Genomic DNA, 26,482 nt, shown 5'->3' on the forward strand with positions numbered 1-26,482 from the left:
AAATCCTGGCTTCACCAGTTTAGCCATATAAGCCTTAAATTCCTTAACCTCTCTAAATCCTGACTTCCTCACCTGTAAAAAGGGAATAGTAATCAAAACTATTTCGTAGGGTTCCACACAAGAGAGTGTAGACTATAGTAATCATTATTATTACTAAAGAACTTTTGCATTTTTATGTGAGAAAATGAACCACTCTTTTCCCTTATGGCTTTTGCATTTTATGTAGTAAGCAGACCTTCTCTACCTGAGAGTAATAAATGCATTCTGAAAAAATTCTATTATGCTGGTATAGTTCTGCACATACAATGAGATCATGGTACAATGATTATTTTTAAAATTTAAAATAAACACTGAAATCCCATCAGTTACATCCGAGTTGTAGAATAGATAAAGATTGTCTTAGTCCATTGGGCTCTTATAATGGGCTATCATAGTCTGAATGGCTTATAAACAACAGAAATCTATTTCTCAGTTCTGGAGACTGGGAAAACCAAGGTCAAAGCGCTGGTAGACTCAGCATCTGGTGAGGGCCCGCTTCCTGCTTCCGACGCCGCCATCTTCTCTCTATGTGCTCACGTGCTGGGGAGGCTGAGGGAGATTGCTGGGGTCTCTTTTACAAGGGTGCTAATCACCTCCCAAAGTCTCCCCCTCCAAATACTGTCACATTGCGGGGAATAGATTTCCACAAATGAATTGGGAGGGATACAAATATTCAGTTTATAGCAAAGATGTTAGATAATAATTGCTAAATGGAACCCTATCATGATGTTTGTATCAGGGAAAAATGATTCTACCTCCTGCCTAAGAGTTTTCCATGATACAATGAGAGAAGAACTCCAGAAGTCATTAGATATACGGACATTAGGATTTGACCAAAAATAAGACCAATTCCCAAATGGCGTCATAAGTCGTTACTGAGTCAACTACAGTAACCACTTCTACCAGGTACCAAGACTGGCCTAAGATAAAAATCAAACGTTCTATAGGTCAAAGGTGATTTAGAGCCAGAAGACCTAGTTAGAACATTAGCTATGTGATCTTGAACCTACTAATCCTTCTGCAAGATGAAGATAAACAAGATAGATCTTGACTACCTCACAGACTCATATTGTGAGGATCAAATTAGTTTACATACGAAAGTTCTTTGTAAGTTGTTGTAAAGTTGGGAGGGTCACTCAGCAGAGCTGGTCCACGTCCTGACCAGGGGTTTGGAAGACGTGGTCCATCTTAAGTAAAGGGACACAGGCTGGTAAGATTACAAAAGCAGAGGCTTTGTGAGGTCAGTCAAAACTGGGTTGGAATGGCTTGGCTTTGACACATGATGTTATTGTGGTGACTTAAACTATCTTAGGCTCACTTTACCCATTCGTAAAAATGTAGATAAATACCTACCTAACAGGGATGTTAGAATTAACGGAGATATCTTTTTAAAGTGTCAGCTCTGTGCCTAACACAGTAGGTTATCAACAAATAAATTCTTTGCCTCTTAAATCTGCCTTACAGTTGACAGCTGCTTTCAGTTCACCAGATGCTAATACAGTTGCCACTTGTGCTCAGAAGTTAAATACTAAAACCTCGGATAAATCTTTTTTTTTTTAATCTAAGAACACACAATAAAGAAGAAAAATAAGTTTTCTAATTGTCTACCTCAGAATTCAGAGAATGAAAGTATGTCATGAAGGGTGGATATCTGGCTCGGTTTTTAAAATTTTTGCTACTCAAGAAAGATATGGTAGAAAAGAGGAAGAGGAGGAGCCTGGTGGGATTAAATACGCCTGATAGAATAAGTTCCTTTAGAGTGATCTCCTTTCCTTCTTCGACGAGAGTTAACGTGGAAGGAAATAAAAGAACAAGAGTTGTAATGAGCAATTGGGGGAAAGAGGAGAGGAGTAATTTTTATACTTTCTCAAAAGTAATTTGCCATAGATCCCTATGGAGTAACAGGGAAGCAGCCATGGGTGGTGTGCTGATATTTGCTCCTATCTGATCTTTACCTCAGGATGACAAAGCTCATGAATCGGCTTTTAAGAACCATTTCCATGCTGGAGTATTTCATCAACCGGAGTTGGGAATGGAGCACATACAATACGGAAATGCTGATGTCTGAGCTGAGTCCTGAAGACCAGAGAGTAAGTACAACACTGATTTCACCAACAGGAAAATCTTCCCGTCTTGGAATTTAGAATGATTTGACCTGGAAAGCTGATGAACTAAGGAAGTGTTAGTTATGTACACAGATGTTTTTTCTTTTCTTTTTTTGGGCTAAGAAAATCAGTCCATGCTATCTACACAATTGCAGGAGAAAGTTTAATGTTGGTAAGAAATCTAAGTGCTTGGACTTTGGACAGATATTCACTGCTATTCGGCAGTCACATTTCATACGCTCTGCTTCAACCCTCTGCTCATCCCCAGTAGCTATTATCTTTTCAACAAACCCTCGGTACCTCTATCTTCCGGCTACCCTCCATAGCATATGACCTCAATGAAAAATAATAATTTTATTGCTTATAAACTCTCCCGTCCACTGTTCTTGTCAAATCAAAATCAATCTGCTTCTCCAAAGCTACAGTTCCTTCCTTATCTTTTTAAAGCTAACTCGTACGCTTCTGCCTTCTGTCCTATCTAAGACCTCCCTCCATCAGTATCGCCCTCTCTCTAGCGTTGTCAATCTTCCTCCCTATAATGGTCTTTCTTCAACAATCCAGACTTTTATTTCTCAAGACAGGCCTTCACATTAATTGCTTAGCATCAGTGCCATTTATTTCTTTACACTATCTTCTTGGAAGTCACAAACATTAGGTCCTGAAATCTTTGCATGTTCTGAAATTCACAAATATAGAGATCTTTTATACTTTGTACATCTTCTTCTTTTTTTCTCAAAGAGTCATGTGTTCCCTGAGCAGATCCTTAATTTTCAGTTAAACTTTAGAATTTTCACTCTCTTGATTGACATTTTTCACTGAAAATTTTTTTAAAAGAAAGAGAAAAGCATTTCTTGATTTATTTTGCACTTGACAGCATGTGGAAGAAACCACGTCATATTGAGAAGTAAACGTTGTGGCTAGCCTCACCTGCCAGCTAGGGGTTTTCTCCTACATACCAGCCATATAGAGTATGACTCACATCCAAGCCCCAGAATTAGTTCATGTCATGAAACCTAAGGGTTACTTGCAAAGTCAGATCCCACAGATGTTATGTCAAATACACCAGGTGAGATTTGGAGGGATATTTTAACTAAAATCTTTGCTGAGTACCTCTAAAATTGACATGAAATAGAGCTATTTTCAGAAATGTTTCTATACCTTGTATAGACAAAATTCTTCTAAGCGTTTGTGTTTGAAATGCATGGATCATGATCAAACCAGCTTATTAAAACAAACAAACAAACAAAAAACCCTTCAAGCTATTGTAAAATTAGTTTAAAAATTAGCTTCACATTTTTTGTAGCCTTATCTTTATTGCATTTTCTCCGTGGAATTTACCCATCTAAATAATTCAGAAGGTAATGAGTTCAGAGTTTCATTTTCAACATTTTACTATTTTAACATAAAATAACCAAAAATTTTGTGAGAAAAAAATCAAAGCTGCAGTGAATTTAACACATACTTTCAAAATATCTTAGCAAAGGTAATAGTCCTGAATACTTGGATGTGATTGCTAAACTCTGGTGTGGCCCAGAATTCAGCTTGATTCGCCATATGAAACAAGGATTCCAAACCAGGGCCTCGTTGACATCTGACTTAAAAATGTGAAATCGTATAAAAATGAAAGCCTCTGTTTATATAGATGAATAAGTAATGTTTAGTGATACTGTGGAAAATAAACATATCTGAACAAAGTGATACAGAATTACTTTTGGAAAGCAATTCAGCTTTTGGACAAGTCTCTGAAGCTCTCTGGAACTCATTAATCTCATCTGCCCTGTGGGTTAATGCTCCAAATTACTTCACAAAGATTTGAGATAACTTGCAATAAACACATATAATAAAAGAACAAAATAGAAATACAATAAAACATCAAACCAGGGAAAATATGTATTAAAATAGGAAGTCAAGGATAAGAATGAAAGACAGAATATCCATAAGTAGTCTAAAAGATCCTACTAAGTCACTGCAGTTAAGCAGGTAATTTGTTCTTGAGCTTTTTGGAGAGAAATTGACAAGGAATATATAGTTTCGTGGCATTCTTTGTCCAAGAGGAGAAAAGGCACTAGCGTTCCAAGAGAAGCAAAGCTTTTCTTACTGCTTAACTCTGAAAGAAATGTTTTTGAAGGGCTTCATTTAAAGGCTCACTGAAAGACATAATGGATAACATCTCTAATGCAAATATGGAATAAAATTTCTGCTTAGCTATTCCTTAAGGCTTTGCTTCCCAAAGCTTACCTTAATCTGCATAATGAAGTGGATATATTGTAGGAAGGGATGGTAGCCCAAGGGGACCCCATCAAAATTTAAGAATGGAAAGGAAAAGATGCATAATTTGTTTTGGTTCCTAATTTATTATTTCATCACTTTAAAAAATAATCCTCATTCACTTGAAACGAAGTAAAGACTTCATTTCACCAGAATAATACCAGTTCCTTCAAATTTCCCTCACAAGACTTCCTAAAGGTCAAATGTTTGTGCTTGTCCCATGTTTAAATATTCCTATGAAAATGTTTATCCATATTGTCAGTGCCTCTGAAATGACAATTCAAATAATCTCCTTTGGAGAGGTCCAACATAAGTCTTCCAAACTGAACGTCCTCATTTATGTAAAAGAAAATTCACTGAATGGACAAAGTGTCCAGCAATGCAATTCTGGCAATCCATAATCTCTTCTTGCTTTTCAGATATTCAACTTTGATGTGCGCCAGTTGAACTGGTTGGAATACATTGAGAATTATGTTTTAGGAGTTAAGAAGTACTTATTGAAAGAGGATATGGCTGGGATCCCAGAAGCAAAGCAACACTTAAGAAGGTAAGCATAATCAGTTACTTAATATTTACTGAGCACTTACCATGTCTATCTGATTTTATACGAGACATGACATTTGAGTGGGGGAGAGGAGGAATTAACATTTTTCTAGCATTCGCTACATTACAGGTCCTTCCCTGTATACTATGCCCCATACTACACTAATTTATTTAGACTTCACCACATCTCTATGAGGTAGGTATTATTTTTGTTATCCCATTTTTATCTAAGAGCTATTTAGGCTCAAAGGAGGTAAGTAACTTGTCCATAGTAATACATGGTAAGTACCGGGGCCAGATTTGAACCCAAGTTTCTCTGTTTCTTCTACCATATTCTGTCATAATGGGATATAAAGAATACCCAACAGGCAGGAAACCTATCGTAGTATTTAATGTGGGCAAATCATTTAACCTCTCTTCAAGTCCTTCAACTGCCTTAAATTTCTTTCAGTCATCGATCGCTAAGGGACAAAGAATTATAGCAGTCTGGCACAATTCTGGTAGAAGCAAAAGATTCTCACTGCAGAGATGATAAGGATGGAAAAATAAATTGCAAACAGAGGAAGCTTGAACAGCAGACTAAGAACTTTAGAACTTACCCTCTAGTGAACAAGAACCAGTGAAGATTTGTGATATGGTAATATGGTCAAAGTATATTTAAGAAAGATTATGTTAGTCATGTTAGTAAGATAGGTTAAAGCAGAGAGAGGTATGAGAAACTAGTTAGGGGAATATTATGAATATTCTTTCTGGTTATTCAGAGGCATGTTGTGGAAATAAAAGATAAAAATCAAAAGGCCATCAGGTCTTGCCATATACCCCATGAGATCTTAATTATTTGCTGGTCACAGCCAGAAAAAGACGTTTGTGCTTCAGATAACATAGATGGGTATTTGGTACTATTTTAACTTTGGTTGTATATGTCTGTTCCCCAGGCTCCAAAATATTTACTACCTCTTCAATACTGTCTTCTTCCTCATCGCCTGGCGCCTTCTCATTGCGAGATCTCAGATCGCTCGGAACGTCTGGTTCTTCATCGTGAGCTTCTGTTATAAATTCCTCTCCTACTTTAGGGCATCCAGCACACTCAAGGCCTAAGAACATTTGGCAATCTCCTTTTATCTGGAACCTCTCAGATACCTCTAAAACAGCAAACTGCGGTTCTCAAGATTCGGAAGTAGCAAAGAATACACCCAAGTTCATTACCTGTCAAATGTGCTGTCATGTGTTCATCCCTATTTCCTAACTATAGTCCTTTTATTTCAATGAGAGAAGGAAAGTCATATCCTAGCCTATAATCATACATATTTTAGGAAAAACATATTTCCAGATTGTTTCCTAACGCTCTATTCTATACCCTTGAATATAAAACACCAAAGTATACCCATCTTCTCATATTTAGCTTTTTCTCCTTGAGGACTAATTTCGACTCAGTAAACATGGAAGAACCCATGGTAAAAGCTGAAATATGCTAAAGAAGGGCAATTCAAAAACCTTGAGGGGGCCAACCCGGTGTTGCAGTGGTTAAGTTCGCACCTTCTGCTTCAGTGGCCTGGGGTTCGCCGGTTCTGATCCCAGGTGCGGACCTATGCACTGCTTGTCAAGCCATGTTGTCAGAGGCATCCCACATATAAAGTGGAGGAAGATGGGCAGGGATGTGAGCTCAGGGCTAGTCTTCCTCAACAAAAAGAGGAGGATTGGCAGATGTTAGCTCAGGGCTAATCTTCAAAAAAAAAAAAAGAAAAGAAAGAAAAACCTTGGAACCATTCTGGGATGCCCAGTGTAAAGGTTTCAAATCAAGATAAGTAGAAGAAGAATGGTCTCCACGTCCTCAGAAATTCTCTAAGAGAAACAGTTCTCCACTGAAGTCTCTACTTCCTCTTTGTGTTATCCCATGGAGTCTGGGTTGGCCAGGGGGGTGGGGGTTGGGGGGCAGGGGGGATAATAAGAAAAGTGGTTCACATTTAACATTTTCCTTAACTATACTCACCTCTGAAACCTAAAAAGAACCAAGAGGTGTAAATAATTATTTATAGAATGAGGGCTCAAGTATATTTGCATTGGGACTCAGTTTATTCTGCTTTTAAGTGAAAATTAATTCTTATAATTTGATAATTATTATTTCTAAATCTTTTGAATCACCAATTTTCCTGATAGTCTTCTCAAGAGTTTCCTTCTTATTCATTAAAGTCACCAAATCCCTTATATTTAAGCTTAATTGGCTCAGGCTTCAATTAGAGTGACTAATGGGAGAGGAAGGTCCTAGCCTGGAATCATAAAGTCCCAGTCCCCCACCATCTTTGCCATTGAAGAAAGCAAAATTTCAAATAAAATTTGAAATGCTAGTTTTAGTCTTTTTGTAAAAGTGGGGAAGATTACTCTTCTGTGAACACCAGGATTTGCTAGGATCTTGATCATTCCAATTGTTCAATGTTAACTGTAAAATGTACAGCAGGAGAGGACAGACTTCATTAAGTGACTCTAAGTTTAGGGAATAGGTGCTGTTTTGTTTAAAAAAATTTATGTATAATGCAAATGAATTAATCAGTAAAAACTGTATTTATTCCCAAATTCCTATATTAATAATAACTGTTATCCCAACTTTCCTCATATTTGAAAGATCAGTGCATGTTGGATTACAGCGTTTCATGTTAAAAACATGGATCATTATTCAAATATCTGGGGCCTAAGTAACTAAAAGTAATCACAACTACTAGAAAATTACACAAGCATAAACTGTTAACAATAGCAGTTGCATTTATGCTCATTTTCTGGAATAATCGGTAATACTCAGAGAGGCACCTTCAGTGTACAAGGCCTTGGGGGCAGCTTCTAGCCCAGGATTACTTGAGATTTTTCTGAAATCCATAAAGAGCATTTTGGGGGAACTCTTTCCCAGTCTCATCGAAGTTCTGGGAACTACTTTCCAGGGCAGACCACCCAGCTCTGAAACGAAGCCCCTGGTGATCTTTAGTTTGAGATGTCTACAAGATACTTCCCAGTTATGTTAATACAAACTATAGATATGACAAAAATGAAATCAAGATATAATTCAATGATTAGATAAAATATAATAGTTCTGAGAATTTACTATCTTTTGATTATTGTATGTTTCACCAATTCAATAAATTCCACTGACCAAGTATTCACACTTTGACTTTTGCTTAAACAAAAATTTGCTTAAAAATGTTTTCCTCTCTCCTAGCGTTGCATCTTTGCCTAACTGCTGACGACTGCAGATCTCCTCCTTCCCCTCAGAAAAAAGGACAGAATCTTCCAAAGAAACTACCAGATAAATATAAACTAACACATACGTACATAAATACTTCACTTTTTCTGACACCATTAATTGGGTTACGTTTACATGCTGAACCGTGTTCTGTGGCAATATCTGTGGCATTAGAGAAACGACATGAATAAAATTCTCCTGTGATGATTAAGCCGTAAAAGTAGATATCTGTATGAAAGACAATCTCTAATTATTTTAATCAACATCAACTGACAATTATTTGAGTGCCTAATATATACAACGCAATGAGAAAGAACTTTCTACTTTTGTGGGGCAGGGGACAGTAAGTACAAAGAGAAGGTATCTGTTTAAAAAGAAGTTTTGGTAATTCCTATATTCTGCATCCACAAGATACCTGCTACAGTAACAAATCCTGCAGAGTTGAAGACAGTCACCAACTGAGGCAATTAATACTAGAAAAAATAGAGGCAGATGAGCACACAACTCCGAAAAACATTTCTCACAGTTTTATACTAACCTAACATCATTATCTCCAGTTAACATCTCATTTTCATAACTGATTTAGAATCTCAAGGTAGATTGATCTGAGAAGGGACTAACATCCAGACAGTGTGTTATCTCACAATGAACACAGCAATTAAAGTATGTCAGCCTAAAGTTTCCAAAAACATCAATAATTTTCAACCTTCACAGGAATCACATGCAAATTTCCACATGGCTATTTTTCCAGAACTGAAAATCTATGTTCTGGGAACATAAGCGACTGCCTATAGTAAAAAGTAATGGTTGTCCCATATGCCCACATAGAGGTATGGAAAAATGCCCACTGCCTAGATTACTTTTGAAAATACGTTTTTTTACTTTAACAAAATAAAACTAATAATTGCTAGTTTTAGGATGTAACTGGCTTGAGAGACGCTAGTGCCTGTGAAATGTAGATACGGTTATGGCAAAGTTGAAATTGAGTTTTAGTAGCTAGAAACAGCTCTTCTAATACACAAACACTTTAGGTGTTTCCTTACTCTATTTAAAATACTGATTCCAACCCTGAACCGTAAGTGGGTGGGGAGATGTGAGGTTGGCCAAGTTGCATGAATTCTAGAAAAATACCTTAAAGAAATGAAAGGTGAGTATAGTACAAAAAAAAAAAAAAAAATCACCAAATTGATTTGCATAATGGCTTGAAAACAGTAAAATTTAGACAGCATTTCTCATAGTTACATGAGTTGTTGCTGGAGGTCTGCTTTAGTCTACAGCTTGCACTAACATATACTTTCCCCACACCTTCTCATTCTGTTTTACCTTAAAATTATTACACCAAATAGTATCAATGAGTTACGATATTTGCAAGAGTTGTTAACCTAATTCCTTTTGATAAATACCCAATACAACTTGGAGTTGCTAAAGCAAAACTATTTAAATCTTTCACTGATTATAATCTTTTATTCAATTCTGTTTCTAGGTTTATAGACTTGAGTCAACCGCTCAATTTTCACCATTCATTTTTTTAATATGAAAAATATAAAATCAATCCAATTTCATACAGTAATTTAGCTCCATCTGGAGCAAAAGCAAATGTAACCAAGTGATATTGCTGGTCTTCCTATGAGGAAAAAAAAGCTTAAATATGAGGAACTGAGGCTTATTTGGGGGTACCTGAGGGTAAAAGGACAAAGAATTGTTTCATAATTTGTCATTTTACTTAGAGTCCAAATGTTGAGGATTGAGACATTAAATGAGTCTTTTGTGTTGTCTTTTCTCTTAAAATAAAATTTAAAAACTAAAGGGAAACCAAAAAGTCCAAGGCAGTTTGTTTCCTCTTAAAATAACACAAAGTGATTTCATCACTAAAGAAATACTTCAAAAGAGGGGAAAAACCACACGAAGGAAATCCGTGGATATGAATCCAGGCATCACGCTATAAGGCAGTGAACAAATGGCAATGTCTCTATTCAGAGGGTGCTGACAGAGGGACCCACCTTGTCCTGCTGAAGGTTTGCTAGAGCTCCAAACAGAGGGGAACTTCAGTGCTAGGTGAAAGAGCATGGTGGATCTTAAGGGTCCTAAGACTCAGGTTGAGCTCATTGTTAAACATTAAAAAATATGCATCTGGAACTCAAGTTCGAGATTCAAAGTTTTAAATTTTGAAGGAGTTGTATATAAATTTACTTTTTACTTCAATTACTAACCCAAGCCATGACAGAATGCATCTCTCTACTTATACCATTAAAAATTAGATCTTAGTCATTTCTTTATGAATTACAAAGTTGTTTAAACATTGTAAACTTTGTTTGCATTAGTAAATCAATCCTTATAAAAATTCAGTGTTTTCTATCATAAAATATATATGAGAAAAGTGATATTAATCACCTAAGTTGAGAACTAGGAGTCATTTTGTAAGTCTGATGAATACTGAGTTAAGCTTTTCCCAAGAGTCTGAACTGTACAAATATTGCAGCAATTATTCACCTAAATATTTCATCCCTTTTTATAGGCCAATGTGTGCAGTTTTAAAAAACCCATTTCACATAATTTGAGATTCAACTTTTAAAATAGTTTAGCTAGAATATATACATATAGATATTACGAATACGCTAACAAAATGCAAAGGAGGATTGAGTAATAAGTTGGGTATCTTACTGGAGGCACCCCCAGGCACAAGCCAAAGCTACATAATAGGTAGGTCAGTAGCATTCTCTGCAATGGAAAAGAAACACTCGGTGAGGTCAAAAACAAACAAATCCTAAAGCAGGTGTACTTCATCATCCATCATCCAAATGCTGGTCAGAATCAATACTTTGTCAAAAATCTGACCCTGACTATTTGAGGAGTTTCAGGTGGAAACTTTTCTTAATTTTTAAAATGGAGCAGAGTAGGACTTTGTTTTAAAGAAATTCCTTTTATAGTCAGTTTTAATGGGACAGATTAATTCCATTAAAATTTTAATGATTATTTGGAAAACATGAAATCAATTAAAAATGATATATGAGTACCAAAATAATTTTTAACATCCTTTCTAAAGATATTTAACTGTTATAATGTTAACTGAAAGGAAGTAATTCTAAATCAATATTGGTTTTCCTCCCATTAAAAAAAAACTCTGGGGGCCATCCCAGCTGTGCAGTAGTTGGGTTTGTATGCACCACTTTGGAGACCTGGGGTTTGCGGCTTTGGATCCTGGGCAAGGACCCACATACTGCTCAAGTCATGCTGTGGCAGTGTCTCACATAGAAAATAGAAGAAGATTGGCACAGATGTTAGCTCAGGGCTAATCTTCCTCACCAAAAAAAATCCCAAAAGACAAAAACCCCTGAAATTTGATTGAACTGACAAGCAGATTCACAGAACCAACATTCAGTTAGTCTAAAATAACTAAAATTCTAATTAAAATTCCTTTTGAAGAAAAAATAAACAAATGGGACTTCATCAGACTAAAGAGCTTCTGCAAGGCAAAGGAAACCAGGAACAAAACAAAAAGACAACCCACCAACTGGGAGAAAATATCTGCAAATCATATAGGCAACAAGGGGTCAATCTCCAAAGAACTCACACAACCCAACAAGACAAAAGCAAACAACCCAATCAAAAAGTGGGCAGAGGATCTGAACAGACATTTTTCCAAAGATATACAGATGGCCAATAGACACATGAAAAGATGTCCAACATCACTAATCATCAGGGAAATGCAAATCAAAACTACACTGCACCCATTAGAATGGATATAATCACCAAAACAAAAAAATAAATATTGGAGAGGATATTGAAAAAAGGGAAGCTTCATACCCTGCTGGTGGGAATGCAACCTGGTGCGGCCACTATGGAAAACAGTATGGAGATTTCTCAAAAAATTAAAAATAGAAATACCACATGACCCAGCTATCCCACTACTGGGTGTGTATCCAAAGAACTTGAAATCAACAATTCAAAGAGAATTATGCACCCCTATGTTCATTGTAATATTATTCACAATAGCCAAGACATGGAAGCAACCCAAGTGCCCAGTGACTGATGATTGGATAAAGAAGATGTGGTGTGTGTGTGTGTGTGTGTGTGTATATATATATATATATATATACACACACACAATGGAATACTGCTCAGCCATAAAAAAGACAAAATCATCCCATTCACAACATGGATGGATCTTGAGGGTATTATGTTAAGCAAAATAAGCCAGACAGAGAAAAAGAATCACTGTATGATTTCACTCATATGTGGAAGATAAATTAACACATGGACAAAAAAAACAGATTAGTGCTTACCAAAACGCAAGGAGGTTTGGGGGTGGGTATAAGGGGTAAAGGGGCACATTTATCTGGGGACTGAAAAACAATAATGTACAACTGAAATTTCACAATGTTATGAACTATTATGACCTAAATTAAAAAAAATTCCTTTTGAGAGATATTCTATTAGTTCCTAGTCTAAGTTCATTGGAAATAACATCTGAAGAAATCAAAAACACAGAGAACGCTAGTTCATTAATTGGAATTTTCTAGATTAAAAAATGTTCCACAGCATGTTACCTATATTAATCAGTTAACTTAATGGCTCTTACTGATAAACTGTATATTTTAAACGATGCTTCTGTTATTTTTTGCAAAACACCATTCAACATAAGCTTTACTGCAAAGTAGTTTTATCAGTTTGTCTCTTTCGCTCCATTACATTATATGTCCTAACTGTTTTGGTTTTTTTTAAAGATTTTTATTTTTCCTTTTTCTCCCCAAAGCTCCCTGGTACAGTTGTATATTTTTAGTTGTGGGTCCTTCTAGTTGTGGCATGTGGGATGCCACCGCAGCATGACTTGATGAGCAGTGCCATGTCCACGCCCAGGATCCGAACCGGCAAAACCCCAGGCCACCGCAGCACAGCACAAGAACACAACCACTCAGCCATGGGGCTGGTCCCTGTCCCAACCATTTTCAAGAAAAATTTTTAACCTTTAAAAAAATCCATTTGAAACACTGTAACTTGTGACATTCTATTCTCTAAAAACTACCGTTTTAAATCCAGTCTTTTAGTCTTGGCCATGTTACTTACCTGGAATTTTGTTTCCCCATTTCCCTAACGATTTAAACCATGGGGACTGGTTGATGATTCTTCCATTATCATTAAGCATTACAAAAGGAAAACTGATGTTGGCATACTTATTCCAAATATAGATTTTAATGGCACCGGAGCGATATCTCTCTCTCATTACTTTTAATCTTTTATAGTCTGGAAATTTAAAATCAACCCTTAGATAGTAAGAAAGTTAGAACAACACAATCTAATACAGAATCAATCACACTCAGCACACTCTGAATGCAGATACTGCTTTCATAATCCAGTTTTACAGTTTAACGGACATTGATTAGTATGAGAATCCCTCAGATCTGACATTATCTTGTTTCACTTAAATATTTGCCTCACGCTTCCATTTTACTTAAAGTTACCCTGTTGCCCACTCACCACAACACATATAAAATATTCTATTTTTCCTCTTAATAGTTTACAAACTGATGATTTTCATCATCAGTAGTGGATCTTTTTATTACTCACCCCACACCCCACTCCCAAAGTATACCAATAAGGATTAGATTAGGAAACTTAGTATCTTTTTAAAAAATGTGCTTTCTTCTCCCTGTATAAGAGCCCACTATACAATTTGTGAATGATACCTATTACATAGTATAGCACCTTTGTACCTGCCCCTGTAGGAATTCACCTTAGTCTTCCACGACCCTGCCCTGAACAGTTAGAAAAGTCAATAGCCAGAGTTTAAAGAAAAGCAGTTACCTTCATAAGACCAAATTATTGGATAAATGGTCTTATCATAATGGCTTAACATTAATATGGCTATAACATAGGGACCCATCCCTGTTTTCCTTTATTAACAATGTGACCTGATCACAACTTTTTAAAGTCTAGACTAGTTTTCCATATGTTTTACATATTTTATTCTGACATCATATCTTTTAAAAACAAAAGGACGCAAACATTTGCACTTTGTATCACTGACTTTTTCTTTAGATGTGGTTTGACTTCTCTTCAGGCAAGATGTTTGTCACCAAAAAGCAAGGTCTCATTTTGATACTGCCCATTTGCTGTGAAAACCTCAGGTGTCATCTTCAAAGCAGTCCTCCAGTTGGGCTTATTCACTGATTAGCTGCATAATTTCTTCTAGGACATTTGTAACAGACACAACATATATAGATTTCAGTTTGGGTTTCTTTTCTGTATTTTCCTAGGTGTGATTCCTGCTTCTCGTTCATATTTTCTTTTCTTTGAATATATTGCACATATTTTATTTATTAAAAAAGGTTTTATGTCTCAGGCAAAAAGTTTTTCTCCTTCCCTTGGGAGGTGCTAATGTGTATTATTTTCTAAAAGAGGTAAGTGGTTGTCTGTGTGGCCATCCTCAAAGGGGACCTAAGGGAGAAAAAAAAGACCAAAGCATTAATTTTATTCCTTACACTATTTCCTCTAAACATAATGCATTACTTTGGGCAATTTGTTTCTGGGCACCAAAGCTACTATTTAGATTTAACAAAGATAACATGACTTAGAGATCAGCACCATTTATACTATACCACTTACAGAACTGACGGGTTTGTAGGATGCAACTCTGAAACGACAGTAAATTATTTCAACAATAAATTTTCCAATTCCATGTAACATGCCTGTAATAAAAAATAAGTTTATGTTTATGTTTTTAATGAAACTATTTCCTAAATTGTTATGTAAGAATTAAAAACTCAACTAATTATAATGGAATAGATTAAGGAAGGAAACAAGGCAGCTTGCTTTATTCACTTCCACAGCTCAAAATAACAAGACACTGAATTTTAAAACAAATGGATTTCTTTTCAAAATTACAAAGCCACATAATTTATTACTTGACAAAGCAAAAGAGACTTACTACGTCTCACACCCAGAAAATTTTGAAAAATAAATAATATCAGCACCACAAATTTAAATGAAGTTTAAATGAAGCAGTGATGAAGACTTTCATAAGAGAAGTTATTCATTCATTCGAAGAATATAATTCTAGGGCTCAGCCCCGTGGCCAAGTGGTTAAAGTTCCATGTGCTCTGCCTGGGCTCACATGATCCTACTCAACTCACCAGCCATGCTGTGGAGGTGTCCCATATACAAAAAAAAGCAGAAGAGGACTGGCACAGATGTTAGCTCAGGGCTAATCTTCCTCAAGCAAAAAAGGGGAGGATTGGCAGCAGATGTTAGCTCAGGGCAAATCTTCCTCAGCAAAAACATATATATATATAACATATATAACATATATACATTTATATATATATATAAAAACATATATATAATTCTAAGTATATAAACTACCCAGCTCCATGTAATACTGAATAAGGGTTGGGGATAAAGAAGAAACTGTTTCCTTTCTTTATCTACTGTACTTAACTCTCAAATTTTCATGATTACAATTCTGCAAGTTATCTTTGAGAGAATCCCATGATTCCAGGGCAAAAAAGACCAAAAATCATAATAACAACATTGACTGAAAAATTTGGTTTCATGTACTGCATAGTTCAAAGTACCATAAGATATGATTTATCATACTATACAGTTAAATTACCTTAAACGAAAAAGAAAATTTACATTCAAATGAAAAAGAAAATTTACATTGAAGTGTCTACTATTTCTAGGCATTTTCTCATCTAATCCTATAACACACTTACAAGTTAGATATTATTCCCATTTTTTTCTTTTTTTTTTTTATGAAGAAGATCAGTTCTGAGCTAACATCTGCTGCCAATCCTCCTCTTTTTGCTGAGGAAGCCTGGCCCTGAGCTAACATCCGTGCCCAGCTTCCTCTACTTTATACGTGGGACGCCTACCACAGCATGGCTTGCCAAGCAGTGCCATGTCTGCACCCAGGATCCGAACCGGCAAACCCCGGGCTAACGAAGTGGAATACTCAAACTTAACTGCTGCGCCACTGGGCTGGCCCCAATTATTCCCATTTTTATAGATGAGAAAACAATTTCAGAAAAGGCAGACAAGCTAATCAAGGTTACCACCATGTAAATGGCAGAATTTGGATTCAATTCTAGCATCTTTCTAGTTCACTAAGTAATTTCCCTTAAATCACTGAAGGCAGGAACTTAATTATGTTTAATGCTTAATCAATCCAATTGTGGAGGTTTGGAATTAAATCTTTTCACCCTGAGCTAACATCTGTTGCCAATCTTCCTTTTTGTATGTGAGCCGCCTCCACAGCCTGGCCACTGACAGACAGCAGGTCCGCGCCTGGGGAATTGAACCTGGGCCGCCAAACAGGTGCATGCTGAACTTAACCACTATGCCACCATGGCTGGCCCTGGAATTAAATCTCAAGGTAAAAGTTCTTTAAATATCAAAACATGAGAATGTGTATATTTCTTGCCTCTTTTAAATAAAAGCATCTGAATTTCAGGGTCAGGAAAACTTTTAGAAATTAGACAAAAAAGGAATGAATCTTAACCTGTTGTTGAGAAGATTCCTCCAACAATTCCACAGAGTCTTACAAAAAACTGCCAGAATGGCATATGCTCCTCAGTGACTGTCACCATAAGAGAACTGAGATCATATTTCATAAATATCCCAGAGACTCCATGGCTGCCTGCAGCATGGTTAATGACACGTTCCTAGAAGGAAGGCAAAAGGAAGGGGCGAGATAGGGGAGAGAAACAGGATTCACGCCATCTGGTTACTTGCACTCAGTCAATATGAAGCCCTACAGCCCTGACGCACGAGAGGGACATCCAAATCTCTTTATCAATTGTCCAATTAGACTAAGCTCTTCAGAGCCAATCAAATCATTCTGTATTCTTTGAATGGTTAGCTTTTGAAGCAATTAAAAGAGCAGAATCATTCTTTCCTATTTTCTTAAAAAGTTCCCTTCACATACAAGTTTTCTATTAAGCTCAAGAGCTTACAACCGTACGGCACATTCTTCGTTGACCAAATCAATAAAAACTTAAGTTCATATTTTGACATTATTTTTATAATATTTCTTTGCTAAGAATTTATAAAATATAATTGCATCTTGTCATTTAAATGGTCAGATTTAAAAACAAATCATTTCACTTTCTGTCCATTTTAAACTATATGAGATACAACACAGGAAGAAAACACAATGCATTAATTTGAAAGATATCAATATTTGAGCTACCGGTTCATTTTTTTAAAAAAATCTTCTTCTGAAAGGAATGTAGCTAAAATTATAAACCTACCAATGTGCACACTGAGTCAGAAAATATTCTATTTCATTCCATCCTGTTTAACACTTCAAAAATAAAGTTTGTAAACTTTCTAGTAAATTTCTATTATAGCTCAAAACACAAATGTAACAAAGCTACCACAGGGCTTTGTTAGGATTTTTGTGCCAGGCTCTATCTATTTTTGCTAAGACATCTAAACTGTAAGCTTTCAGAATAAAAATACGAGGGAAATTAAAACAATTTTATGTGGGGCATTACCAAACCTCTTTCCTTCTTAGTACCAAGAGCCTTGTAACCCACTGATCAAGTTTCCAATAAGGCAACTTCATTTTACAGCTCTGGTATGTTCGATATCATGCCAAAATTATAAACACATTGTCACCATCCATATGGGTGGAAGCTGTTTCAGGGATAAGAGTGCCTATGTAAGAAAAGACTAGTAAGGACTCACTTCGGGTTCCAGGACCAACGAAGGTCAGCTTTCCACCTCTCCATCCCCCTCATACTCCATTTTACCAACTCTAGTTACACTCCATTTTTTTTTTAAGTGAAACACAACTATTTTAGTCACTCTACTAGCACAAATACACCCTGCAAAGGTGAAATGCTCTTGGATTCTTTTTTGTCTTTTTGACTTAATTTTGTTATTTAAAATACATCCTAGAGACAATTTCATACCACTATATAGGTATCTCTCTCTCTTTTTTTTTAAAGTTGCATGTTCCTCATCGTGTGGATGTGCCATTTGGGTTGCTTCTAATCTTCTACTATAACAAATAACACCACAGAGAATAGCTTCCTATGCACCTCATTTTTGTATTTTTTCCACTGTATCTTTGGATTCAATTTATAGCAGGAGGGTTGCCGGGCCAAAGGGTAAATACATATGTCATTTTTGCAGAGATTGCCAAACTCCCTTCCACAGAGAATATGCCATTTTGCATTCCCATAGCAATGTATGTGTTCCTCTTTTCTCCGAAGCCTTGCCACTCTGTAGACTGTCTGATGATCAGGTGTTGCCAAACTTAGTGAGAAATGGTAACTCTAAGATATGAAATGCTGAAAAGCACAATATATCCTTGTATACACATTACCTAGTTTCTCTCTCTCTGTTTATATACACACACAGTTACACATACTCGATCTTTCCCCTGAACCATTTGCAAAGTTATAAAAACATGACACTTCATTCCTAAAACTTCAGTATTTAATCTCCTAAGAATAACAAAAATCCTACAATTATTGAGGACATAGTAATCATAAGTTATAAGACTATCAAAAGAAAACTCCATATGAAAGAAAGCAAGTTTTTAAAAGCACTTAAGTTTTTCCTTGGAATTCTTCTGGATACTAGTATTTGAATATTCACTATTCTTCAATGCAATAATAAGAAAATATGACCCCAGAGTAGATGAGCAATCTGTCAAACTTTCCCATTCTAAAGCTCTGCTCCTCACTGTCAGTATTTATTTCTAAGGCCACTCCATGCTGATGGAGCAGAGCATGTGTCCTCTCAATTAGATGAATACGAAGCGCTAACTTAGGAAAGCAAACCCTCGAAACCTGCTAGCTGAGCCACAATAATCATGCACGTCCCAGGGTACATTACATAAAAAATACATAACACAGAAATCAGAGAGTCTGCTGGCACATAAGAACTGCTTATACCAATACATGAGGAAATGCTACAAAATTAAGATACTAAAAATAAAGTAATTAATAGTATCATAGTTTAATAATTTTGTCTTAATTGAATAGGATACATTCTCTATGTTAAAATGTTAAATACACACTTTTTAAAATTTTAAAAAATATTTCAAAAATATACTTTTCTTGCTCTAAAACATACTAATACCCATTTCTGATACTTTACTGTCTTAAAATAAAACATTAATACATTTCAAAACTTCCACAAATTCTAAATGGGGGAGGGCACCAAGCGAAACTCCATTCTTCTTCTGTAGCAGGACTAGAAAACACTGAAAACAATCATTTTGCCAGTTGGACTCAACTTACCCTTTCTGTCACAGAAAACTGATGGGTGTCTGCTGAAATTTTATACGTGTGTAGTTTTGTTGGCACAACTGTAATAAAATATTGGAACATCTGGTTGTCTAGAATAAAAACAAAATGTATTTTTTTCCTCAATCCAGTAACAATTAAACTACTGCCAAATAGATCCTCCTTCCAGTAAGTACAATTAACCTGAAATTTAATGGTACTTTTGATAACATCTAAAAAATAATAATTTTATAAGAATCAATGAAAACAATATACTCATACTTGGTAAAACAAGTTCTTAGTAAGCATAAAATAGTCGCACACACAGACATCTATTAGAAGATGTTTAAAAAGATGAACTAGTGACTTAGATATCCTTTATAATCACTTAATCACTATCATCCTTTTATCAAATATGGAAAAGAAAAGTAGCATTTCTACATACTACAGATATTAATAAGAATACAGTTATAGTAGTATAACCACCACAAGACAAATTTCAGTTTCTACTAATATCTTAAGATATATAAATAAACCAAAATTGAATTAGCCAGCCTTTGGATAAATATAAGGAATTGATACCCAAGCAGGAAGATAACTAAAGAAACTACTCGGGAATGGCCTGGGGTTACTGTGTCATCAAAAGGATCATATGTATGTAGTCATTAGGCTTTTCTAGATTTAACAAGTCATAAATATCATTATATTACCAATTATTAATTAATTTTAAACAAGTAACAGTTCACATAATACAAAACACGTTAATTCTCTAGAAGTAACTATATTCTAGAAAATTGAGAATTAGATATATCTATCTATAGTTTCAACTAGATAATAGGGCCTCATTACATTTGACCTGGAAAGACTTCACACCACATGGTAATAACTGGTTGTGAAAACTGTGTAAACAAATAAAATGCATCAACTTTAAACGTATGGTTTGACACATTTTGACAAATGTAATCACCCATTTGATCACAACAATCAAAATATAAAACATTTTCATCACCTCAAAAAGTTCCTTCGCACCCCTTTGCAGTCAATCCCCGCTATCTCTGGCCCTAGGCCAACCACCTATCTACCTCCTGTTGTCATAGACTAGTTCTGCCTAGCCTAGAATTTCCATTTATGGAAGTAGACAGTATGCGCTTGTGTGTATCTAGCTTCTTTTGTTCAGCATGAGTGAATTTTTATTTCCATCAATCCAGTTTCTCTCTTATTTCAGTGGAATTCAGAACAGGGGAAGGAGAGGTAAAACTGCAAACAGGAGGGAGAGAGCTAAGAGCCATGGTCTCTTCAAACACCAACATTAAACGACTTTCTAACAAAATAAAGCAAAGCCTGTTTCAGCTTCACAACTTCTTATTCCACCTACAACTTGCACAACTATAACTGTCAAAAACATGAACAGTTTTTGACTAGTTCTTCTACTAACTCCAACTAAATATCCTAACTATTATCACAGATAGTATTAGAGCAAAAGGGTGTTAACTTTGTCCACCACCAACAGACGGCTTGTTGGTTGAGAACGGGCTTCAGCGTTTTCCTTTGAGTTGCTCTTTGATGTAAGGTGAACTGCTTGATTCGTGCTTAGTTTTCAGGTGTTTTACAAATCAACTCTCCCTGTCATAAACAGAGAGAGAGAGCTGAAAGTGCTAGGAGAAAAAAGTATTCAAGTATTAAGTACTTACGAAAAAAAGATGAAAGTGAGAGTGGTGAAACAATAACCAATGCTGTACACACGGGCGGGATAATTACACTTGGGGGAAAAACGAAGGACAAAGGCAATCTCACCACATATGACGACTGAGGTGTCAATGTAATAATAACTAACAAGGGTCAAAGAAACATAACAGGAAAAATGGGAAACCTTCTAAATGTGGCCAGAGAACTACTGAAGACTTATTTATTTAATGTTAATTCAAGAAAAGGCTGTAAGTTCATTAAGTAACTCAATGGCCAGGCCCAGGAAAATGCTACTGAATGAAATTTTGGTGCAAGCCACAAATTGTTCCAAAGGTTGTAGGTCTGTCCAAATCTGCATAGCATTAAATATGTAACTGCTAAGTAATCCCCTCAAAACTTCTGGAAAGGGCTGGCCCAGTGGCCTAGCGATTAAATTCACACGCTTCACTTCAGTGGCCCAGGGTTCACAGGTTCAGATCCCAGGTGTGGACCTACCACACACCACTTGTCAAGCCATGCTGTGGCAGCATCCCACATACAAAATAGAGAAAGACTGGCACAGATGTTAACTCAGGGCCCATCTTCCTCACCCAAAAAGAAAAAGAAAGGGTTCAGCCCCATGGCCAAGTGGTTAAAGTTCCATGTATCTCACTTTGGTGACCCAGGTTCATGGGTTCAGATTCCGGGTGCGGACCGGCTAGGCTTGTCAGCCATGTTTTGGAGGCATCCCACACACAAAATAGAGGAAGACTGGCACAGATGTTAGCTCAGGGCTAATCTTCCTCACCACAAAAAAAAAAAAAACTTCTGGAGAACATCAAGGAGTGGGTGGTTACCCGAACACAACAGATTCATAATGGTGATTTTCCTCTTTTTGGAAAAAAAAGGCCTAATAGAACGTGTATTAGGAAGGAGAAGAGTATATCTGCTTTAAAGCTTTGAAAAACCTATTGACATTCATTTGGTGACTTTTTTTTTTTTTTTGAGGAAGATTAGCCCTGAGCTAACTGCTGCCAATCCTCCTCTTTTTGCTGAGGAAGACTGGCCCTGAGCTAACATCCATGCCCATCTTCCTCTACTTTATATGTGGGATGCCTACCACAGCATGGCATGCCAAGTGGTGCCATGTCCGCACCCGGGATCCAAACTGGTGAAGCCCGGGCCACTGAAGCAGAACCTGTGCACTTAACCGCTGCACCACCAGGTCAGCCCCATGGCGGCATTTTATAACATAACTCTAAATACATCTTAGTCTTTCAAATTTAGGAACAAGTAGCCTTAAAGGGAACCTTTTGAAAGATTAATCTGTTTATATTTAAAATTGCTTCTGTACAAATTTATAGCTCATTTTAGCATCCTGACACAAAGTATTAACCAATATGTTTTCAAACAAGCATCTCAAGTAATATTTAATGCATTTTGGTGTAAAATGAACATATACTTAGATTAAAGATGAGATTATACTGAATAAAGCTTATAATTCTCAGAATGTTTCTACTCACACATTTCCAAATTTAGTACACTCATGGTTCCCTAAGTGAAACATCCTCAAACAAACATAAAATATTCATGAATGTAAGTCAGTATTCGAAGTAAAACATCTTTAATGCATCTGATTACAACACTATGCTAAAAGAGTAAAATACTGAAAAGAATATTAATAAATCTATTTGAATTAATAAAAAAATAAAACCCTTAATTAAAGTTTTACAAAGGCTAGACTTCCTAGTAGCACAGGATGCTTTAGAGATCCTTAGAAGGTCCTACAGGCAGGGTGTATCGTACAATATGATTATTTAAGTAGAGGAAAGGCACTCAAAAACCTCCAGGAAGAAGGATTACAGATCTTCCTCAATTTTTGATGGGGTTATGTCCTGAAAAACCCATGATAAGTTGAAAATATCATAATTCAAAAATGCATTTAATACACCTAACCTACCAAACATCACAGCTTAGCCCAGCCTACCTTAAATGTGCCCAGAACATTTATATCACCTACAATTGGGCAAAATCCTCTAACACAAGCCTATTTTATAATAAAGTGCTGAATATCTCATGAAGTTTGTTAAATAATGTACTGAAAGTGAAAAACAATGGTAGTATGGGTACAAAATGGTTGTAAGGGTGTCAGTCATTTACCCTCGTGACTGCGTGGCTGACTGGGAGCTGCAGCTGCTGCCACTGCCCAGCATCACGAGAGAGTACCTCCTGCAAGTCACCAGCTCAGGGAAAGATCAAAATTCAAAGTACAGTTTCCACTGAATGAGCACCACTTTCGCATCATTGGGAAGTCAAAAAATCATAAGTGAAACCGTCTTAAGTCAGGGACTGCCTGTACTTGCTACGAAAGTAAGAAAATAATCTATCCATATTTGGATAAACTGAGATTTTAAATGAAATGGTTAAAACAAACTGTGATAAAAGGTACCTGTGCTATCATGTACTGCTTCTGACTGTTAATAACCAAACCTTTCTAGAATAACTCTAGGTTTCTAATGTTTGTTAAGTTCTCCAGAGAGGTTTCTAAAATGGTAAATACACATTTTAGAACTTTGAACTGTACAAAGAACTATACAAAGAAGAATTCTTATAATGTTAAAACTTTCTTTCATTCTTAATTCTTTCTTTGGTGAATATGGAAAAGTAGTTATGCCCTATAAACACATTAACCTTTCATATATTTAGAGAGGTTTTAAATTCTACTTCTGCTTACTTTTACCTCTAATTTCTTATCCTGCTCTATGGCTCGTTTTTTAACATTTAAGTTTTATCTACCATTAGGACAAATTCTCTCCACATACAACTCTACCTAAAGATTAGCAACCACTTACACCACTTAAAGATTTATACGTTTGTCTGTTACAAGGGTGTGAGAAAGAGCATTATTAAAAATGCATTAATATTAAAGTTATAGGAACAATTGTCTACATCCAAATTCCAACAGTAATTATTAAACACTTACGATCTACAGCAATTTTTTCAGTTCCATCTAAAGGATTAATAATTCCTGGAACAAGCTCTCCAAAAGACAAATGATCTATTCTGTGAGAAAAGTTGTAAGCTAAGAGGCAAAAAATAAAACCAGTTAAATTAAGTAGAGAAATTAAATTATTCAAAACTACATTACAGATTGGTTCACATTCTTATCTATTCTCAAAGTACCTAAAATCTGCAGATATAATAGTATAATATTTAAAACATTATTTTGAGAAAAATGCATATAAATATGTGGGAATTAAATGTATAAAGATAAGTAAATTCTGATAAAAAGTAATATCTAACATTTTATAATTATACATAAATTAACTTCTAAGAAATAATATCACATCTAATCCTGATAACCAAAATAATAAGTCTTTCCTGGTCCAAATCATAACAGGATTGTGTTGTGATAACAACTGGGATGATGTCCATGTAGTCAAATAATGAAACTGATGAGATATATTTTTAATACACACCACTCCTAAATGTGACCAGATTTTTTTATAGAATTTATTACTTGGTTTTGTTCTCTAAAATAGACTTTAAAAACTAAGTTTTACAACAATTGTTATACAAAACTAACAAATACTTTATATGTACATGTCAATATTAGATTTACATATTGAAATAAATTTCAAATATATTTCCTTCATTATTGATAAAAACTAGCAGAAAGGTGTACAAATTGATATAAAGGACACCAAGGCTCTCCTCCCTAACCTCAGCAACTTCTGAGCTATTGACTAAATAGAAATACAGGTAGCTCAAAGAAAAGAGAAAAATGGATTAGAGGCAATAAATTCAATCATTTCTTTTCTCCTTTGGATATCTGTTTTTGAAATAGCCCACTTTCAAAGCACTACCTTGCACCTGCGCTAAAAATAAAAACACACAACACTTTTTTCAAGGATATCTTTAGGGGATAAATTTTCAGAAACTGCTTACAATCATGGTTGACAAGTGCTGCCAAATGTGCATGACCTCGAGGATGTGGAATTGCCCTGAAAGAAGGAAAAAAAGATTAAAGTAATAATATTTAAATATACAGTAGTCTCCCCTTATCCGGGGTTTTGCTTTCCACAGTTTCAGTTACCTGTGGTCAATCATGGTCCAAAAACATTAAATGGAAAATTCCACAGTAAACAATTCATAAGTTTTAGATTGTGCACCATTCTGAGTATGGTGATGAAATCTTGCTCTGTCACACCTAGGATGTGAATAATTACTTTGTCCAGCTTATCCACAATGTATATGTTACTTGCCTGTCAGCCACTTAGTAGCCACCTCAGTTATCAGACTGCCGAGGTATCACAACGCTTGTGTTGAAGCAACCCTTATTTTACATAATAATGGCCCCAAAGCACAAGAGTAGTGAAGCTGGCAATTCTCCTTTAAGTGAAAAGATGAAGTTCTTGACTTAGTAAGGAAAGAAAATAAATTGTATGCTGAGGTTGCTAAGATCTACAGTAACTTTTATTACAGTATGTTGTTATAATTGCTCTATTTTATTACTAGTTAATTTTTTAGTGTGCCTAATTTATAGATTAAAGATATCATAGGTATGTATGTATAGGAAAAACGATACAGTCATGCATCGCTTAACAAAGCAGATACATTGGATATGTTCCAAGAAATGTGTCACTTGGCGATTTCTTCTTTGTGCAAATGTCAGAGTGTACTGAAGGGGAACAAAATTTTCCACCCCAAAATGTGTCTCTTTAACATGAGGATTATTTCAGGCTGATTATTTTTAAGAAACAAAAGACTCAAAGTTTTTCTTGTTACCTCCCTGTTAACTGCCTAAAAGAATTCAGATTAAAAACACCTGTCTCAGAAAGCAAGCTATCACCTTAGCATAACATGGACTAGGTGGTAGATAGGGAGGAATCTAGAAAAGCCTGTTTGTTGGACTCCCTTCTGCGTTCTTCTATTTGGCCAAACAAACTCTGGTTTTCCAAACATTTGCTCCTTTTCACTTACCTGTGAATTGCCTTCCTTTTCTTTGAAGTCTCTGACTTTCCTCTCCCCAACATTTTTTGCCTTTAGCAGAGGATGGTATTTAAGGTAAGGGCTTTGACCATTTTGGTGAGTTACTTAATTTTCCTGGGTTTCTCCCATGTACACATGTTATTACACTTCAGTTTTTTTCCTGTTATACTGTCTCATGTCAATTTAATTCTTAGACCAGCCAAAAGAACCCAGAAGAGTAGAGGAAAATTTCTTCCTCCCCTATAGTACTTACACAAACCTAGATGGTATAGCCTACTACACATCTAGGCCATATGGTACTAATCTTTGTAGTACTTTGTTGTAGTTTCAACACAACTAAATTTCCCAGGACACAGAGGGAACATTATACTTTGTTTTGTTTACAGTATTACAAACAGTTGTTC

At 35.8% G+C, this 26,482-nt stretch overlaps 2 protein-coding genes across 10 annotated transcripts in view; one reads left to right on the forward strand and one right to left on the reverse strand.

Annotated features, from left to right (window-relative positions):
- The window catches only part of FAR2 (fatty acyl-CoA reductase 2), a 144,179-nt gene extending 135,775 nt beyond the window's left edge, over positions 1-8,404 (forward strand). For 3 of the 8 annotated variants that reach the window (XM_023643306.2, XM_070270101.1, XM_070270100.1), the window contains exons 10-13: positions 2,000-2,129; positions 4,832-4,959; positions 5,891-5,993; positions 8,161-8,404. In XM_023643306.2, the coding sequence (XP_023499074.1) occupies positions 2,000-2,129; positions 4,832-4,959; positions 5,891-5,993; positions 8,161-8,178 (379 nt within the window). In that variant the 3' untranslated portion in view covers positions 8,179-8,404. Of the gene's footprint in view, positions 1-1,999; positions 2,130-4,831; positions 4,960-5,890; positions 8,101-8,160 lie in introns of those variants that run through there. The other 5 variants (XM_014740700.3, XM_014740697.3, XM_014740698.3 and 2 more) reach the window with 2 other exon arrangements.
- A 4,948-nt stretch (positions 8,405-13,352) lies between these two features.
- The window catches only part of ERGIC2 (ERGIC and golgi 2), a 40,719-nt gene continuing 27,589 nt past the window's right edge, over positions 13,353-26,482 (reverse strand). For both annotated transcript variants that reach the window (XM_001502934.6, XM_023643307.2), the window contains exons 9-14: positions 25,035-25,090; positions 24,070-24,168; positions 19,437-19,534; positions 16,682-16,844; positions 14,788-14,870; positions 13,353-14,619 (exon numbers count right to left, since the gene is read on the reverse strand). In XM_001502934.6, the coding sequence (XP_001502984.2) occupies positions 14,557-14,619; positions 14,788-14,870; positions 16,682-16,844; positions 19,437-19,534; positions 24,070-24,168; positions 25,035-25,090 (562 nt within the window). In that variant the 3' untranslated portion in view covers positions 13,353-14,556. The remainder of the gene's footprint in view (positions 14,620-14,787; positions 14,871-16,681; positions 16,845-19,436; positions 19,535-24,069; positions 24,169-25,034; positions 25,091-26,482) is intronic.

This window comes from Equus caballus, chromosome 6 (genome assembly GCF_041296265.1).
Source record: "Equus caballus isolate H_3958 breed thoroughbred chromosome 6, TB-T2T, whole genome shotgun sequence".
NCBI lineage: Eukaryota > Metazoa > Chordata > Mammalia > Perissodactyla > Equidae > Equus > Equus caballus.